Source organism: Salvelinus alpinus, chromosome 25, assembly GCF_045679555.1.
Source record: "Salvelinus alpinus chromosome 25, SLU_Salpinus.1, whole genome shotgun sequence".
NCBI lineage: Eukaryota > Metazoa > Chordata > Actinopteri > Salmoniformes > Salmonidae > Salvelinus > Salvelinus alpinus.
The window spans coordinates 2,428,175-2,448,169 of NC_092110.1; the positions used below are offsets into that span (position 1 = coordinate 2,428,175).

The 19,995-nt window shown below is 45.8% G+C and overlaps 1 protein-coding gene across 5 annotated transcripts in view; it reads right to left on the reverse strand.

Annotated features, from left to right (window-relative positions):
- Positions 1–6,218: 6,218 nt before the first annotated feature.
- Positions 6,219–19,995, reverse strand: part of ston2 (stonin 2) — a 51,615-nt gene continuing 37,838 nt past the window's right edge. For all 5 annotated transcript variants that reach the window (XM_071365157.1, XM_071365156.1, XM_071365158.1 and 2 more), the window contains 5 exons: positions 16,321–17,768; positions 13,827–14,159; positions 13,506–13,728; positions 11,043–11,245; positions 6,219–9,700 (listed from right to left, as the gene is read on the reverse strand). In XM_071365157.1, coding sequence (XP_071221258.1) covers positions 9,611–9,700; positions 11,043–11,245; positions 13,506–13,728; positions 13,827–14,159; positions 16,321–17,768 — 2,297 coding nt within the window. In that variant the 3' untranslated portion in view covers positions 6,219–9,610. The remainder of the gene's footprint in view (positions 9,701–11,042; positions 11,246–13,505; positions 13,729–13,826; positions 14,160–16,320; positions 17,769–19,995) is intronic.

Below are 19,995 nucleotides of genomic sequence, written 5' to 3' on the forward strand. Positions count from 1 at the left end.
ACAACACGTCTGCAACACTGATCGTCAACACTGGGGCCCCTCAGGGGTGTGTGCTTAGTCCCCTCCTGTACTCCCTGTTCACCCACGACTGCGTCGCCAAACACAACTCCAACACCATCATTAAGTTTGTTGACACACAACAGTGGTAGGCCTGATCACCGACAATGATGAGACAGCCTGTAGGGAGGAGGTCAGAGAACTGGCAGTGTGGTGCTACGACAACAACCTCTCCCTCAATGTGAGCAAGACAAAGGAACTGATCATGGACTACAAGAAAAGGGGTGCCAAACCGGCCCCCATCAACATCAACAGGGCTGTAGTGGAGCAGGTCGAGAGTTTCAAGTTCCTTGGTGTCCACATCACCAACAAACTATAATGGTCCAAGACAGTTGTGAAGAGGGCACGACAACACCTTTCCCCCTCAGGAGACCCCAGATTCTCCCCAGATTCTCAAAGAGTTCTACAGCTGCAACATCTAGAGCATCCTGACAGGTTGCATCACCGCCTGGTATGGTAACTGCTCGTTATCTGACCGTTAAGTGCTACAGAGGGTAACGCGTACGGCCCAGTATATCACTGGAGCCAAGCTTGCTGTCATCCAGGATCTATAGACTAGATGACGTCAGAGGAAAACCCACAAAATTGTAAAGACTCCAGTCACCCTAGTCATAGACTGTTTTCTCTGCTACCGCACGGCAAGCGGTACCGGAGCACCAAGTCTAGGACCAAAATGCTTCTTAACAGCTTCTACCCCTAAACCATAAGACTGCTGAACAATTAACCAAATGGCCCCCGGATTATTCACATTGACACCCCCCCCCCCATTTGTTTTTACACTGCTGCTACTCACCGTTTATTATCAATGCATAGTCACTTCACCCCTAACTACGTGTACAAATTACCTTGACTAACCTGTACCCCCGCACATTGACTCGGTACCCCCTGTATTTAGCCTCGTTATTGTTATTTTATAATGTTACTTTTTATACTTTTTTTTACTTTATCTTATTAGATAAATATGTTCTTAACTCTTTCTTGAACTGCACTGTTGGTTAAGGGCTTGTAAGTATGCATTTCACTGTAAGGTCTACACATGTATTCGGCGCATGTGACAAATAAAGTTAGACTCCGTTCCATTCATACCATTCCAATGACCCCGTCCTCCTATAGCTCCTCCCACCAGCCTCCTTTGCTAAAATAACAATCCAAGTGTTGAAAGATCTGGGGTGTAATCATTATGTAAACCGTTTGCAGTTTAATAACCAAACGGAAGCAAACCAAGCAAAACAATAGTTTCTATTGGGCAAATTCAGGTAGGTCCCTCTTCGTTTCGTTCCATTTGCTTCCGTTTAAGAAACATTTTCCAACAGAATTGGCGTAACGAATACGCCCCAGGCATGTGTCAGCAACGCCTGGGCAGATGAACGCTCCCCATAAAATACAAGAAGATTGGGCTTGATGAGTTCCTCAAATGACTGACCGTTTGCTTGCTGGTAGTTCCCTCTAGTGGCCAGGCCCTGCCATGACTGGGGAAACTGCCAGACTAAATATATAGTATATTGTTTATCTCGCACTGTTGCTTGTAGACCCAATTCAAGTTACCTATTTATTCATGTTCAGATGAGAGCTCACATTTATACGTATTAGCGATAGTGGTTCTTTGCACTCATGGTTAGACCATGTCATTAAGTTACTTATTTAGCCTAAAACACACTGTGTAGTAACATCTATCCATTGCAGCTTGACAGTCCCCACATAAAAGGAAACGAGCAGCATGGAGGCCTCAGAGCAAACACAGCAAGGTTGTTTAGAACATATTTTAAAGGTGTGATGGCTCTATAACATAGTATGTCTGGGGAGTGCACCAAATCAGAGTTGAATTTATTTACACAAACATTACTGAGAAAAATACATAAATTCAAATACAGCCTCTCAGCAATCTCGGATACAGCACATTTGGAGTTCTTCATAGCTGGCAATGGTGAAGATTATGTTGATCTGAATAATACCTTGCTATACCTAAGTGTCAAAGTCACTAAACCTAATGGAACAAATATTGTACGTATTAGCGATAGTGGTTGACGCCGGAACATGTAGGTCTTATCAATTATCCAATAGTAAACATGTTTTCACACAGGTGGATGTTTCCTTGGGTAATCGTTTAATCAGTCAGAGAAGTAGTAACGTTACATAACCATATCGAGCCGTTATAGAAAGCATTTTGAATTATAGTGCTGACACTCTGGAGACGCAATTTTCAGCGGGTTTGTTTTCCAAGGACTCAGCGGGGCAAATTAACGTGACCCGACTCTGCAAGGGCTAACAGCGGACTGACTAAAGGGGCTGCAAATTCATCGGTTGGTGCAATATTTGAAATCATTGGACTTATATACAGTGACATTTTAGTCGTGAAACTTGGACATGCCCAAGCTCTATTGTCATCAACTGCAAAGTAACCAATTGAAAGGGTGTATGAAGACAATTAGTTTAGCTTTCAGGTAACCTCGTGTGTAATCAAGATAATTGGTTTCTAGGACCACTATCAAAATGCATAGTTATCGGTCTGGTGGACAATGATAGTTTTACAGGTTCATATAATAAGAATCCTTTGAACTTCAAACATTATCATTTTGGAATTCATGGCTATGTATGTAGACGGACAACAGTTTTGAAGCAAACCATTCCAGCCAGATTATGGTTCAGGATCATCAGTGTGTTAATTTTAACAATTGGCCTTGGCTTCAAGGAAACACTTAAAGGATCAAGCATTGGCTATTGATAACTCAGACGTCTTGCGTGGTGATGCTTTGAATACTTTAAATTTTACACCAGAGGAGGAGTGTGGACAACAACTCTCCTTGATCAAGTCAGGAAACGTTTGGGTTGAGGTTTAGACAACCCCTTCCACATTATATACAAAAGTATGTAGACACCCCTTCAAATTAGTGGATTCGGCAATTTCAGTGACACCTGTTGCTGACAGGTGTATAAAATCGAGCACACAGCCATGCAATCTCCATAGACAAACATTGTCAGTAGAATGGTCTTACTGAAGAGCTCAGTGACTTTCAACGTGGCACCGTCAAATTTCTGCCCTGGCCATCTGTAAGTGCTGTTATTGTGAAGTGGAAAAGTCTAGGAGCAAAAACGGCTCAGCCGCGAAGTGGTAGGCCACACAATCTCACAGAACGGATCGCTGAGTGCTTAAGCGCATAGAGTGTAAAAATCGTCAGTCATCGGTTCCAACACTCACTACCGTGTTCCAAACTGACTCTAGAAGCAACGTCAGCACAATAACTGTTCATTGGGAGCTTCGTGAAATGGGTTTCCATGGCCGAGCAGCCGCACACAATCCTAACATCACCATGCGCAATGCCAAGCGTCGGCTGGAGTGGTGTAAAGCTCGGTCGCCATTGGACTCTAGAGCAGTGGAAACAGGTTCTCTGAAGTCATGAATCACACCATCTGGCAATCCAATGGACAAATCTGGGTGTGGCGGATGCCTGGAGAACGCTACCCTCCCCAACACATAGTGCCAACTGTAAAGTTTGATGGAGGAGGAATTATGGGCTGGGGCTGTTTTTCATGGTTCAGGCTAGGCACCTTAGTTCCAGTGAAGGGACATTTTAACGCCACAGCATACAATGACATTCTAGATGATTCTGTGCTTCCAACTTTGTGGCAACCTTTGGGATGAATTGGAACGCCGACTGCGAGCCAGGCCTAATTGCCCAACATCAGTGCCCGACCTCACTAATGCTCTTGTGGCTAAATGGAAGCAAGTCCCCGCAGCAATGTTCCAACATCAAGTGGAAAGCCTTCCCAGAAAAGTGGAGTCTGTTATAGCAGCAAAGGTGGGGACCAACTCCATATTAATGGCCATGATTTTGGAATGAGATGTTCGACAAGCAGGTGTCCACATACATTTTGTCATGTAGTGTATTTCCTGCGCTTTCCTATATCTCCTAGATATAAGACAGACACTTCTTATGATACATTTATGAATGTGTTATTCAATGCGTTTCTCTGGGCTATCGTAGTAAAGGCCCAATTCAATATTCCCTCCCACAACCTCCTAGACTTACAGGGGTTAAGAGCTGTGCAAGATTGCTAGAAAAAATATTCACAGCTGTAATCGCCAAAGGTATTCCACAAAATATTAACTCTGGGTGTGAAGACATACGCAATCAATAAGTATTCATGATTTATTTTATATTATTTAGGACATTTTTTCTATAGATCAGTAGGAAAAATGTAATCCTTTTTAAATACAATTTTAAGGCTGCAAAACGGGAAGATTGTGCAAGGGGTGTGTAGACTTTCACTAGCGACTGTATTTAACATATTAGTGTATTTGTATGGGACAATGCTCATGTGGGTCTTAAATCTTCTAGACACGTGGAGTCTATAATTTGTAACCTGACCAGCTCTGCCAAAAGTCAGCGATCCAAGGAGGTCCTTTGGGACACCTTCAACCCCTGTGAGGTCGTGATGAGCCTGGGGTTCATGCAGGTGTCGGTGTGGCTGGTCAGCCTACTAGCCGTCCTTGCTAACCTCCTGGTCCTGTTGACCAGCCACAACAAACTGACAATCATCCGCTTCCTCCTATGCAACCTTGCCTTGGCAGACCTCTACATGGGCATGTACCTCCTGCTCACCGCATCTGCATGCGCTCCCGGTCCCACCACTACGCCATCGACTGGCAGACTGGCGCCGGCTGCCAATTGGCCGGGGCGCTCACAATGTTCGCCAGCGAGCTGTCAGTCTACTAGCTGGCTGCCATGTAGCGGTGCTAATGCTAGCCGGCTGGCTGCTGTTAGCTACAAGAGAGTTATCTGTCTGCTCATGGACACAGACCCGACCGCCCGCCATGGTCTACGTGGTAGCCCTGCTTGCGCAGAATGTGTTGGCGTTTGTGGTGTGCACGACGTGCACATCGACTGTATGGCGCACAACCAGCAGCATCTGTCGAGCCGAGGGGATGCCAGCGTGGCCAAACGTATGGCCGTGAACATCTTCAACTTCTTGTGTCTGTTAGTTCTCCACATCACTCCTTTATTCATCCTATTGGTTGATCGAATGGAATGACTTGAATTCAAGTCCTTCATCCTGCTATGTGTTACCTTCATTCATCCTCATCTTCAAAAATCTTTCTTCTTCATCTGCTCATCCTCATCTTGCCCCCTGCTTATCTTTTCTTCCGTCTATCCTTCCTAGGTGCTGCTGCTGCTGTTCTACCCATGGAACTCGTGTGCCAACCCATTCCTGTATGGTATCCTGACGCGGGCCTTCCCCGGGGATGTCCTGATGCTGCTGAGCCGTGTGCGTCTGTGTTAACACCAGGCCCAGCTCTAACGAGGAGCACAGCGCGTCATGGGCAGCCCCGCTGGGGGCAAGAGGAGCAAGGGCGTCCCCCGTCCTGCAACCCAAATCCTGGCGTTCCTCAGAAGCAGAGAATGTAGACACACCAAGGAGCAGGTCATCAAACTGGAGGAATCCAAGGTGTTGCCACACACCAGGGAGAATGAGAACCACAGCCGAGAGGCTGGATTCTATTGGTTCTCCAGTTGATTGGGGCAGTGGTTCCCGAACCTCGTACTATGGATGAACCTGTAAAACAACATATTTCACTGCATCTAGCCGGTGTGAGAATAAACGTTTTTTTAATTTTTATGATGACCAACCAGTTTTTAAATGTTGAATTGAGGAATCAGATTGGACAATGGAAATGGCTCTTTAATTTATATCTTGTGTAATTTGTTTTATTCATGTTGCATATATAATTTCTGAGTTGACTGGAACTGAACTAGAATGGTACTGAAGCAGGTAGCCTAGTGGGGCGGCAGGTAGCCTAGTGGGGCGGCAGGTAGCCTAGTGGGGCGGCAGGTAGCCTAGTGGTTAGAGCGATGGGCCAGTAACCGAAACGCTGCTCGATCGAATCTCCTAGCTGACAAGGTAAAAATCTGTCTCTGTACAAGGCAGTTAACCCACTGTTCCCCGGTAGGCCGTCATTGTAAATAAGAAGAAAACAGGTGCTCACAGCTTGGTTGAGGAACAACGCAACAGAGAACAAAGCAACAGCAGAAAAAGGAATTCGCAAGAACAGCTAGTGTGTAGCAGTGTGTATTCTAGGATTTTCTAATTGTCTTGTGTGTTAGTGATATTGTTTTTGCAGGGCCTCCTGGGTGTAGTTAAAAAAAGCTAGAAAAAAGCAATACTCAAGAGAAAAATATATTTAATTCCTTTTTCCAGTTTAAAGTATCATTTTCAGCAAATATACCTCTAACATTCTTGAGTACTCCAATTGGATCTGTCAAAGGAACAGATCTTATCCGTCTAGTGTTGCAGAATGGATTATTTACAGGTTGCAGCTAATGATGTACGGAACACAAAACCATGTTACCAAAACAGACTAATCCCATGACCCACAATGCATCTTTTTTAGGTACACAGAAGCAGAGCAGTCATATGATGTTTTGTCATAAAGAATAAAAATGACAATGTTGTCAGACTGCATCAGTTATTTTTTTTTCTAACGAGTTAAATCTTTCTTGGAAAACCATTGAAATGTACTGGGCTTTTATACAACAGGCTTTTCTTCGAAAATCAAATGAGGTCTAGATATCTTGAGCTTGAAAATCTTTTAAAATGATTCAAATGTTCTATTGTATATGATTTTCTGGACTAGTTTCCCATCCAGATCTGGATTTACCCATTTCCATGTCTTTTTTCTCAGAGATGGTAAACTAGGTAACCCAGATCCCGTTAAGACCTATTTTCTAACATTCCACTCACTTGACAAAATTTCACATGAAAAACCTGTCCACCATCTAGAAGGAAAAAAAAGATAAACTATCCACTCTCTATACAATTACAATTCATTATTTCATGTTTCCTCGCGACAAGAACACATTGTGCATCGTCCTAAACGACAACAACCCCCCCCCCCCCCCCCCTTATCAGTACATTTGTTGAGCTTGATTTATTGCGCTGTTGAGAACAAAATTCCCTCTGCTAAGGGATGTTTCGAGATGCTTCAAGTAGGCCAATTTTCATAAAGAAGCATTTTTTTGTTGTTGCACAAAATGTACCAACTGAACGACAACAGTAACCTACAATTGTGACCAACTACACAATGGAGCACTAGAACAAGTCTACATCAGTGTTTAGACCTGGAGATGATGTCCATCGCAGAATATATTTATATTTTGTACATACAGTATCTTGTTCACGTTGAGTCAATGTTAGTAGTACGGATGCACATTGTACATGTAAAGCACATTTATAAAAACAAACAAAAAATATTTTTAAAAATGCTGCAGTTTTCATTATATGACCAAGTACAACCAAAATAGCCAAAGTACAGTATGTTGTCGTTAGCGTATTAGAACTCTGCATCATCATTATCACCAATAGCAGTATTGACTGTTGTTAACTCACGTATAGACTGGTTAAGACTACTATGTGAAATGACAGGACCAAAGTACCTAGAAGACCTTTCGGAAGAACATTCAACTTTGCGAGAGAGAAAAGCAAAAAGCATTTATGCTTACCTAACACCTGACTGAACACAAGAGCATTCAGTCGAATACTGAATAGTGAACCAACACTGACACTGGAAGAAAAAAAAAAAACTGTTGAAAATACATAGAACTAGTAAGTTTCAAGGTCTACACTGCGTGAAAGGATATTTTTTTTAAATCTAGGTGGCATATTGAAGAGCCATTTTGTTTCTACTATGTAAACTAATGTAAGCCTCTTAAATCTATTGATTGAGAATTGTGTGGAAGGTCAATGAACACTGAAGCAAACACGTACTGTAGAAGCACATTAGCTAGTGCTTCGATTAGCCTCGGAGTGCATGAAATCCACTAAGACTGTAATGACTGTACTCCTGAAATAAGGGCACTTATTTCACTTATCTCAAAGTCCTGGTTTACTGAAATGCCAGGCTTTACAATGTCAAACTAATCCCCATCATACCGCAATATTTGACTCTCACAGACAATCATCTGTTCTACACTATCTGAACGACCTGTAACGTTGCCCTTGCTGTACCCCAGTGGGGTAAGACCACAAGGCCAAGCCGATTCACTCACAAAAAATGAATCATCATATAAAACTAATAGCTCTCCCTCAGTAAGACTAGTCTGGCCAAATCAGCATTTTTAAGAAAACAAACAAATGAACAAAGCAAGATCCTTAACTAGCCTCCTGCTGAGTTTCCCTAGTCTACAACCAGTCCAGTCTATATCCAGTTAACATCTAGTCATATCCAGTCTACGACTAGTTTAAGTAGAGTCTATATCCAGTTTACATCTAGTCATATCCATTCTACAACCAGCTTAGTCCAGTTTATATCTAGTCTACAACAAAGTCCAGTCTACACTCACCGACCAGTTTATTAGGTACACCCATCTAGTACCGGTGTCGGACCCCCCCTTTGCCTCCAGAACAGCCTGAATTATTTGGGGCATTCCACAAGGTGTCGGAAACATTCCACAGGGATGCTGGTCCATGTGGACGCGACGGCATCACGCAGTTGCTGCAGATTGGATGGCGGTATAGTCATGCTGTGAACAGCCCGTTCCATCTCATCCTAAAGATACTCTATTGGGTTGAGGTCTGGGGACTGACCAGGTCTGGGGACTGACCAGGTCTGGGGACTGACCAGGTCTGGGGACTGACCAGGCCACTCAAGTAAACTGAACTCACTGTCATGTTCCAGGCAATGTTTTTCCACTCCTCAATTGTCCAGTGTTGGTGATCACGTGCCCACTGGAGACGCTTCTTCTTGTTTTTAGCTGATAGGAATGAAACCCGGTGTGCTCGTCTGCTGCGATAGCCCATCCATGACAAGGACCGACGAGTGGTGCGTTCCGAGATGCCGTTCTGCTCACCGCTGTTGTACTGCGCCGTTATTTGCCTGACTGTGGCCCGCCTGAATCGCACGATTCTCGCTGATTCCTTCAAACTCTCTGATCAACGAGCTGTTTTTGCCCACAGGACTGGTGCTGACTAGATGGTTTTTGTTTGTCGCCTCCTTCTCTGTAAACCCTAGATACTGTTGTGCGTGAAAAGCCCAGGAGGCTGGACGTTTCTGAGATACTGGAACCGGCGTGCCTGGCACCGTCGATCATAACACACTCAAAGTTGCTTAGGTCACTTGTTTTGCCCATTATAACATTCAACTGAACAGTAACTGAATGCTTCGATGCCTGCCTGCCTGCTTTATATAGCAAGCCATGGCCACCTGACTCACTGTCTGTAGGAGCGATCCATTTGTGAACGGGGTGGTGTACCTAATAAACTGTCCGGTGGTAGTACATCTCGTCATACCAGTCTACATCCCGTCTATAACCATTTGGTCTAGTGTAGATCTAGTCTAGCACCCATTCTATGTCAAGTTGATGACCTACCGAGAATCAGTTATGTCCAGTGTACATTCAGTCTACATCCAATCTATGCACAAACATCGGCCAACTAGTCCTCCGGTACAGTTCTTCAAAGTGCAAAAAGTGACTTTTCTCCCTTCTCCTGTGAAAAAAACAGTCATCATATCCTCCCGCCCTCCCTACATCCGTCTGTCTGTCTGTCTGTCTGTGTGTGTTCACTGCTGTGCACATTCTCCAGGCTGGTCCTGGTCCAGTGTAGGGCTGCTGCTCTCTGAGAGGCCGCCTGTCTTCTGTTCTATAGGCACCTGGGGGACAGGAGGGACAAGAGGGACAACGGTCAGAAAGGCAAACGCAAGGACACCTATGGAGGCCTACTGCTTATAAGCACTAAAACATCTCTAGAGATCTGTTGTGGAGTCTCAAAACAAGAACTGCAATGCAGCTTGACCCGGTGCTAGTCTCAGCTGTATGTGGGATGTGTGCTGTCTGGAGGGGGGGGGGGGGTTGGGTTAAGAACGGAGCAGAAGACACATTTTCATTGTTTGCTGTGACTACATGGACATAAAGTTGTATCGTATAAGAACAATGAGAGATCAGTGGGAGATACCGTCTACCTAAATGAAGGTGTGATTGTCTTTGGCCACAAGGTGGCGATCGTAGCCCGTACAGTGAGATCAGTGATGAGACAGAAAAATAATATGCCACATTCCCACACACAATCAAGGCAATCCATCCATGTCTCCGTATAGAGAACAGAGAAGTCGGAGGATGCGGAAGGTCTGAGCAGAGGTCAGTGGCGTAGCGCCGCCTACCACGTAAACCGGGTTGTTCTGGTGAGGTGTCTACCCTGGCCGATGCCTTGGCTTGACCTGGATATAGGTATAGATCCCTGGGTTGGACTCGGCTCTGGCTAGCCACACTAGTTATAGGACCGCTAGTAGCTGATCCTCGCCGGCTGTCATCTGCCTAACACTCGCTGTGCTCTTGACGCATTCTACTAAGCGTACACGTGGGAATTAACCTGTATACACAGTCTCTACAATATACTTTATATTAACCAATGTGGAGGATATCGACCTTGTTTAAAAATCCTTCATTTGAATGGTCCTTGTGACCTATAATACTTGTAGGAGAACCGAACCACTGCTATAATTACTACTATAGCGTAGCTCACTGTATAATAACATGGCTCTCCTACTGTTGTGCTGTACGATAACGGGGCTTTCCTACTGTACTATACGTGTGGCCTGGGACCGTATCCATAAAGCGTCTCAGAGTACGGGCGCTAACCTATAATCAGTTTAGCCTTTTAGAACATTATGAATACGACCATAAGGACAGATCCTAGATCAGCACTCCCTACTCTTGAGATGCTTTGTGGTTACAGGCCCTGCGTCAAATTGATGTTTGTGTTGATCTGCGGCAACTGTGCCGACTACTGTGTTAGCTACTGTTAGTCGGAGCCAGAGGGGGTGGCTCATCGTGCCTAATTACATGTTTGGACGGGCAAACGCACAACAGAAAACAGCTCCCGCAGCTGAGCCAGAAGGTTATGGAGGACACCCAACGTGTGTGTATGTCATTTTACCATGTCAGCGCATTCACAAAAGGCTACAACGCCACGCACAAACACCCCGGGTCTATTACCTGGTAGGAGTAGTGTGATTTGTAGTTGATCCACTTCTTGGCGTCTGCCCTGTCCTCTACAGAGAGGGAGCGGACGGTGGCTTTGGAGGCAGAGGCGGCAGGCATGTCAAACTCTACCTCCAGGTGGCTCTGCAGCGAGGCTGGCACCTCCCGGTCCGAACCCAGCTCCAGACGACAGAAGAAGGTGTGGGGGTGACCCAACGCTGCCAGGGGGAGACACAAACGTACATTAAAACGCACATGCAGACGAACACATCGACACACACCACGTACGCAAACACACACGTTCATCATCAGCGATCACTCTGGGTCGAGTAGGATTGTCCTCCCGGTGGGTCCGCACACGCAGACACGCACGCACGCACACAGAGCACAGAAAGGGAGAGGAAATCCTTTCCCTTAAACACGTGTAGATTGGATAGTCGTAAGCAATATTGAAATCTACATCAAACTTATCAGGTGACAACACAACTATTGCTATGCCTATCCAATTCATTTCAGGTCTTCATGAAGTGCCTAGGGGAAGGGGCTAGCAGTTGTCTCTGGACAGGGCCACAGAGAGGGCGAGAGTTGTGCCAAGAACATCATAACACTGAAGAACGGACGAGACGGGCAACCAAGAGGGGTCAAAACAGGAAGTGCCGTGAGGTCAGAGGTCAGAGAGAATATCCTCTGTTGTGCACACTGTTTTTGGAGAAGAGGACTGTAGCAGTGAAATGTGAACCAGCGTACCGCCATGCTTCTCTCATTTGTTGGGCAGGGAATTACAGCCCCAGAGTTGGCACCACTGTGTGGACTGTAGCACACATATAACGAAGGGACGAATGAGCATGAAGAAAGAAGAAGGAACACAAAAGAAGGAGAGAGAAAGAAAAAGCAAGGCAGACAGAAAGACAAAAGACGGCGCAAACAAAAGAAAGAGAGACAGAAAATGGAGGGCAGGCTTGGCCCGGCCCAGTTAAGTAGAGAGGGTGAGATGAGGAGGAGGGAGAGGAGCTGAAGCAAGGGCTAAAGAGAGGGGAAAGGGGAAGAAAAGTGAGAGAGGGACAAAAAGTGAGAGAGGGGGACGAGAGGCAGAGGGTAAAGAGAGAAAGAAGAAAGGGGGAGAGAATGAGGAGAGAGAAAAAAAGAGGGGCCGCAATAGAAGGGGGGGGGGGGGCAGCCCGTGGCAGAGCATGAATTTACAATAGAAGCCTGTGGCCTGTGGGTTTGTGAGGTAATGTATGGTGACAGCCAGGGCTTTGACTGGCCAATCAGTTCTCAGGACAGGCAGCCATGCTGACAGCCTATTGAAAGGCCTGAAGGGGGCCGCATTCTGACAGAGACATACCAACACTGGACTGGGGCCAGGGAGAACACACACACGGGCGAACTCATGCACACGCACAGACACGTGCATGGGTGCACACACATACACGGGCGCATACACACACACGCAGAGGCGCAGATGCACGCAATCCTTCACGGATACATGCCTGCATGTACACACACACAAACAACTCTACAACACATACGCACACTAGGATATTGACCGTGCCTGGGGTAAGGACTATTGACAGTCTGCACAGTGTAATGACAGCAGAAACAGATCAATGTTCATAATCTCTCACTGCTGGGTGAAATAGAGACATCCCCCCATGTCCTGTCCCTCTGAGCTGGGTGAAATATAAACCAGCTCCACTAATACTGCCTGGCACTGTGATGAAACCTCAAATGGATCGTCAGAAGAATGAGAATACATATACAGTGATCCCTCGCCACTTCGCGGTTCACTTATCGCGGATTCGCTATTTCGCGGATTTTCATAATGCATTTTTTTTTTTTTTTTGGTGCATTGTGCTCTGCATTCTGATTCGCTAAAAACTCACTCCCGCTTCTTGTATCAAAACATGCTACGAATTGTGCTATCATTTTGTCGTCTCGTGCAGTTATGTGTACGTACATAAAACAGCTTGGCAAATTTACATTAAGTTGGCCAAATTATCTTGTAATTTCGAACATCTCCTAAACCCATAATGTCGACGAAACGGCCTACACGTGAGTCACTGTATTTGTATACATGTAATAGTTGCTAATTGTAAAAAAAAAAAAAGTTTTCTATTTCGCGGATTTCACTTATCGCGGGTCATTTTCGGAACGTAACCCCCGCGATAAACGAGGGATTACTGTATTCCAATAGAGATTCTCCATTGAACGTTCGTTTTTAGACCAGGCTTAATCTGTGTCTGGGAAACCTACCAATAGTGTCTGAAATGAGCCATCTCTCCGCTGTCAGGTGCGACTGGTAAAACAACTATAGATCTAGCCCTTTTCACAGGGACAATGGCAGGGTATCGCCTCAAACTCCTTCCCTCCTTACCAAAGGCTTGTGCACCGCTAGTGAAATAGCGGTGTATTCTTGCATTTATACAGTGAGAATAGAAATAGTTCTCTTACTGAATTATGACCCCAACAACTTCTTACCAGAGTTTTTGTCAGGCAGGCGGCTGAGCCTCCACACCACAGCTTTAAAAGCCTGTTCATACTTGGCCGTGCCAAGGGTCACCCTCATCACTGGCTCTGACCCGGAAGTACTCGCCGTGCCGAAGCTGGCACCCTTGTTGAACCTCGCCTTCAGTGACCTCTCCCCCATCACCCCGTCCCGACGGAAGTTCTTGGCCCAAATCTCAGGGATGGGGTAGCGGATCTAGGGGTAGGCATGATAAGCAATGTTAGCAAATGACTCAGGGAAGTGAAGTTCAATAATAAAACTGCAAGAGACACAATGTTCTATTATTATTTTACCGCCACATTCTCGCAGGGGATGAGGTTCAACGTGTCCCGATTGGACGAGAACCCCTGTGACATCAGCAGCCAGGACTGCAGGGTGACCTCGGCGCCGCGGACGGAGGCAACAGTGCGCAGCGTGAAGGGGAGGGTTTTTTCAGCGAATGCCGTGCGGAAGGCGAGCAGCTGAAAGCGGCGGCAGGGTGGCGGTGTGAAGACAACTTGGCGTGACGACAGGAACTCTAGTTCGTCTGCGTGTTCGTCATGAAGCTCGCAGTCACGTAAGCGAATCCAGCGTGTGGTGGTGTTGGGGATGATGTCGTGTCTGGAGACCACCTCCTTACCTTTGACCTAGAGGAACAACATCAGGAGGGGGGTTTAATACTTTCATGTATACAGTTGAAGTCAGAAGATTACATACACTTAGGTTGGAGTCATCTAAACTCGTTTTCAACAAACTATAGTTTTGGCAAGTCGGTTAGGACATCGACTTGTGCATGACACGTAATTTTAGATTTTGCAACAATTGTTTACAGACATATTATTTCACTGTATCACAATTCCAGTGGGTCAGAAGTTTACATACACTAAGTTGAATGTGCCTTTAAACAGCTTGGAAAATTCCAGAAAATGTCATGGCTTTGGAAGCTTCTGATAGGCTAATTAACATAATTTGAGTCAATTGGAGGTGTACCTGTGGATGTATTTCAAGGCCTACCTTCAAACTCAGTGCCTCTGCCTCTGATGCCTCTGACATCGTGGGAAAATCAAAAGAAATCGGCCAAGACCTCAGAAAAGAAATTGTAGACCTCCACAAGTCTGGTTCATCCTTGGGAGCAATTTCCAAACGCCTGAAGGTACCACATTCATCTGTACAAACAATAGTACGCAAGTATAAACACCATGGGACCACGCAGCCGTCATACCGCTCAGGAAGGTTCTGTCTCCTTGAGATGAACGTACTTCGGTGCGAAAAGTGCAAATCAATCCCAGAACAACAGCAAAGGACCTTCTGAAGATGCTGGAGAAAACAGGTACAAAAGTATCTATATCCACAGTAAAAATTTGTCCTATATCGACATAACCTGAAAGGCCGCTCAGCAAGGAAAAAACCACTGCTCCAAAACCGCCATAAAAAAAGCCAAATTACGGTTTGCAACTGCACATGGGGACAAAGATCGTACTTTTTGGAGAAATGTCCTCTGGTCTGATGAAACAAAAATAGAACTGTTTGGCCATAATGACCATCATTATGTTCGGAGGAAAAAGGGGAACGCTTGCAAGCTGAAGAACACCATCCCAACCGTGAACCACGGGGGTGGCAGCATCATGTTGTCTGGGTGCTTTGCTGCAGTTCACAAAATAGATGGCATCATGAGGCTGGAAGATTTATGTGGATATATTGAAGCAACATCTCAAGACATCAGTCAGGAAGTTAAAGCTTGGTCGCAAATGGGTCTTCCAAATGGACAATGACCCCAAGCATACTTCCAAAGTTGTGGCAAAATGGCTTAAGGACAACAAAGTCAAGGTATTGGAGTGGCCATCACAAAGCCCTGACCTGCTTCTACACCTGCATTGCTTGCTGTTTGGGGTTTTAGGCTGGGTTTCTGTTCAGCACTTTGTGACATCAGCTGATGTAAGAAGGGCTTTATAAATACATTTGATTGATTGATTGACCTCAATCCTATAGAAAATATGTGGGCAGAACTGAAAAGGCGTGTGCGAGCAAGGAAGCCTACAGACCTGACTCAGTTACGCCAGCTCTGTCAGGAGGAATGGGCCAAAATTCACCCAATGTATTGTGGGAAGCTTGTGGAAGGCTACACGAAACGTTTGACCCAAGTTAAACAATTTAAAGGCAATGCTACCAAATACTTACTGAGTGTATGTAAACTTCTGACCTACTGGGAATGTGATAAAAGAAATGAAAGCTGAAATAAATCATTCTCTCTACTATTATTCTGACATTTCACATTCTTAAAATAAAGTGGTGATCCTAACTGACCTAAGACAGGGAATTTTTACTATGATTAAATGTCAGGAATTGTGAATAACTGAGTTTAATTTTATTTGGCTAAGTTGAATGTAAACTTCCGACTTCAACTGTACATGCATTTCAATGTTTGTACCTTTGTCTGAATAAGTGTCTGCAGAACTCCAGGGCCAAAATGCTGATGTGTACACATCTCACCATCCAAATCCTCCTCTCATACCAATGATTCAGTGGAAGCTGCTGAGGGGAGGACGGCTCATAATAATGGCTGGAATGGAGTCAACGGAATGGCATCAAACGCATGGAGACCACGTGTTTGATGCGTTTAATAACATTCCACTGACTCCATTCCAGCCAATATTATGAGCCGTCTCCCACTCAGCAGCCAGCAATGGTTCCAATTTGATCCCTACAAAAATCCACCTTTCACACACCTATAAGCTACCCAACATGAACCACCCTCCCCTTTCACTAGTAACTGGACATCTGTTTTAACACGCTCTCCTTCTCTTTTACCTGCACATCATTGAGTCCGAGGCGGCAGCCTGCCGACCCAGAGAGGAAGGCCAGCACGTGCACACGAGTCATCACAAGCTGCTTCAGAATTCTCCCATCTCCCGCAGCGACCGTCCCGTAGAACTCGTCCCTCACCTCCACCTGAACCTCCTCCTCTGTCAGCCCCGCCCCTATGGGCGACCCCGTCAATGCCCCACCCGTCACTGCGGGCAACCGCCTCAGCACCTCCACCAGCGCATGACGAAAACTCAGGAAGTCGTGGTAACAGGTGGTGCCCAGCTTCACCAGCTGCTCGCGGATTGGCTGGTGGGTGACGGGTGACTTCGGCTGGATTCGCCTCCTCTCGCGGTATTGGACGAGGTCCACACTTAGCGTGTGGACGCGGCCGGCTTCTTCGTAGTTCTGCAAGCGGTGTTCAGCCGCCTCGTAGCGAGGGTCCAGTTTCAGGGTCCTGAAGGGTTTTTCCAGACCTTTCTCGTAGAACATCTGGAGCACGCCGCCGTCAGACAGACGGACATAGATAGGCCCCCAGTGGCGTGACGACATGATGTTCTTCTTCTCTGGTATACGGAGCAGCATGGCCCAGCCATCTTGGGGGGTCATGTGATCTGGGAGGTAGGGGGCGCTCTCATCCTCCCCCTCCAACCCATCTTCCTTCGCCTCCTCCGCATCCTCCACTGAGTCATCAGGCAGAGTGGGGCTACCTGGATCGTCTGGGTCTGTGATCTGGAGGTTTCTCAGCTGATCCAGGTCTAGTCTGTCTAAGGGAGGAGTGACATGGCTGACTGTCTCTTCCCCTCCTCCTCTTGTGGGCTCAAACTCGGAGGAGAAGACTAGAATGGACTCTCGTTTGGCCTCTTGGCTGTGGGAGCTGAACGACTGGAAGAAAGGAGAGCTGAAGGAGAAGGCAGAGGGAGAGCTCTCCAGGTGGTGGGCGGAGCCATTACTCTGGATAGTCTGTGATGCCACTTCCTGTTTACAGTCAAAGTAGGAACTAAAGGGGTTGATGGGAGAGGGCTGGATGTCATTGAACTCTTCACACAGGAAAGGGTTCTTCTTGGTGTAAGGTTTAGTCCTACCGGGGAGCAGGGGAGCGGTTTTAGGTTCAGTCAGAAGGGTTCTAGGAGGGTTTCCGTCCGGCGTCAGGTCCAGGAGGTGGCGGTTCTGGTTCTGCTGGTTCCCGTTCTGCTTCCAAACGTTGGGAGGAGAACCAATCAGGTTACTGTTGGCATCCTGGAAGTGGCTGAGATCATCCAATCGTATGTGGGATGGCTGCTCCCGGCGGTGGAGGTGGGGCTTGTCCTCCTCGTCATCGTCAAAGGTCACCCAGGATGAGAAGCGTCCAGAGGAAATGGGGGTCTCTGATTGGGTGCCGGGGAGTTTAGTGTTGGAAGTCCAGCTGACTGAATCCATCTCTATTCCTTCATCCTCTTGGAACACTGACGAATCTACACAAAAACAAACAGATATTTAAAATATATAAATTCATATGACATTATAAAACCATATCAAACGCATAATATACAGTCGTGGCCAAAAGTTTTGAGAATGACACAAATATTAATTTTCACAAAGTCTGCTGCCTCAGTTTGTATGATGTCAATTTGCATATACTCCAGAATGTTATGAAGAGTGATCAGATGAATTGCAATTAATTGCAAAGTCCCTCTTTGCCATGCAAATGAACTGAATCCCCAAAAAACATTTCCACTGCATTTCAGCCCTGCCACAAAAGGAACAATTGACATCATGTCAGTGATTCTCTCGTTAATCCCATTGAGAACTTGTGGTCAATCCTCAAGAGGTGGGTGGACAAACAAAAACCCACAAATTCTGACAAACTACAAGCATTGATTATGCAAGAATGGGCTGCCACCAGTCAGGATGTGGCCCAGAAGTTAATTGACAGCATGCCAGGGCGGATTGCAGAGGTCTTGAAAAAGAAGGGTCAAAACAAATATTGACTCTTGCATCAATTTCATGTAATTGTCAATAAAAGCCTTTGACACTTATGAAATGCTTATAATTATACTTCAGTATTCCATAGTAACATCTGACAAAAATATCTAAAGACACTGAAGCAGCAAACTGTGTGAAAATTCATATTTGTGTCATTCTCAAAACTTTTGGCCACGACTGTACACAGTATGAAACCATTTCTTGAAACTGAGTGACTAACGCTGCGTATTATCCCGTGCATCCCATCATGACAGATCTAGTAGTCTGTCCATGAGAGATTAGTAAAAGAATGATCAGGTGAGTGAGACCTCTTTATTTAAACCGAACAATCCAAAAATAAGTGGGCAACTTTATTTATTCCACATGACCTCGTATTGTATGAGTCAGCTCGTGTGACGAAGGCAACAGATACGATGAAGGTTAACTGCTGCTGCATGGTCACTTTAAATACCAGGGTATACGGGTATGACACACACAAACATACAAAAACACACTTCCCAATCCAAGAGAATACAACAGCAATCAATCAATCGTCCCTGGCTTCCCCGTCTCAGCCTCCGGTATCTATGCTGCGATAGTCACATGTGCCGGGGGGGATTGGTTTAGGCTGTTATAGCTGGTGTAATTCTCCCATCTTATCTGGTGTCCTGTGTGAATTAAAGTATGCTCCCTCTAAATTCTCCCTCTCTCCCGGAGAACCTGAGCCCATGCCTCAGGACTACCTGGCCTGATGACTCCTGGCTGTCCCCAGTCCACCTTGTCGTACTGCTGACCCAGCCTGCGGCTATGAAACCCTGACCTGTTCACCGGACATGCTACATTTCCCCGGACCAGCTGTTTTCGACTTTCTCTCTCTCTACCGCACCTGCTGTCTCGACCTCTGAATGCTTGGCTATGAAAAGCCAACTAACATTTACTCCTGAGGTACTGACCTGTTGCACCCTCTACAACCACTGTGATTATTATTTGACCCTGCTGGACACCTATGAAAATCTTGAATAACAATCTGGCTTTAATGGCCATGTACTTATACTTAGAATCTCCACCTGGCACAGCCAGAAGAGGACTAACCACCCCTCAGAGCCTGGTTCCCTCTCTAGGTTTCTTCCTAGGTTCCTTCCTTTCTGGGGAGTTTTTCCTAGCCCCCGTGCTTCTGCATTGCTTGCTGTTTGGGGTTTTAGGCTGGGTTTCTGTGTAGCACTTTCTGACATCTGCTAATGTAAAAATGGCTTTAGAAGTTCATTTGATTGATTGAAATCAACTACTAGGAGGATTCAAAGGAATACTGGCAGATTCCAATACACAAAGTTGTGCCCAAAGCTACATATTGTGCCTTTAAATGGACAGAGAGGCCTGGATTGTGTGTTCAAATCCAATAAAATGTTTATTGGTCGTGTACACATATTTGAAGATGTTATCGCCGGTGCACCAAAATGCTTGTGTTTCTACCTCCAACAGTGCAGTAATACCTAGCAATACAAAACAATACGCACACATCCAAAAAATAAAGAACTAGCAAAACAAGCAATGTCAGAGAGAGAGAGAGAGACACACACACACACAATACCTGACCACTGTGACTGCCCCAAACTTAAGGAAAGCTTTGACTAATGTACAGACTCAGTGAGCATAGCCTTGCTATTGAGAAAGGCCACCGTAGGCAGACCTGACTCTCAAGAGATGACAGGCTATGTGCACACTGCCCACAAACTGAGG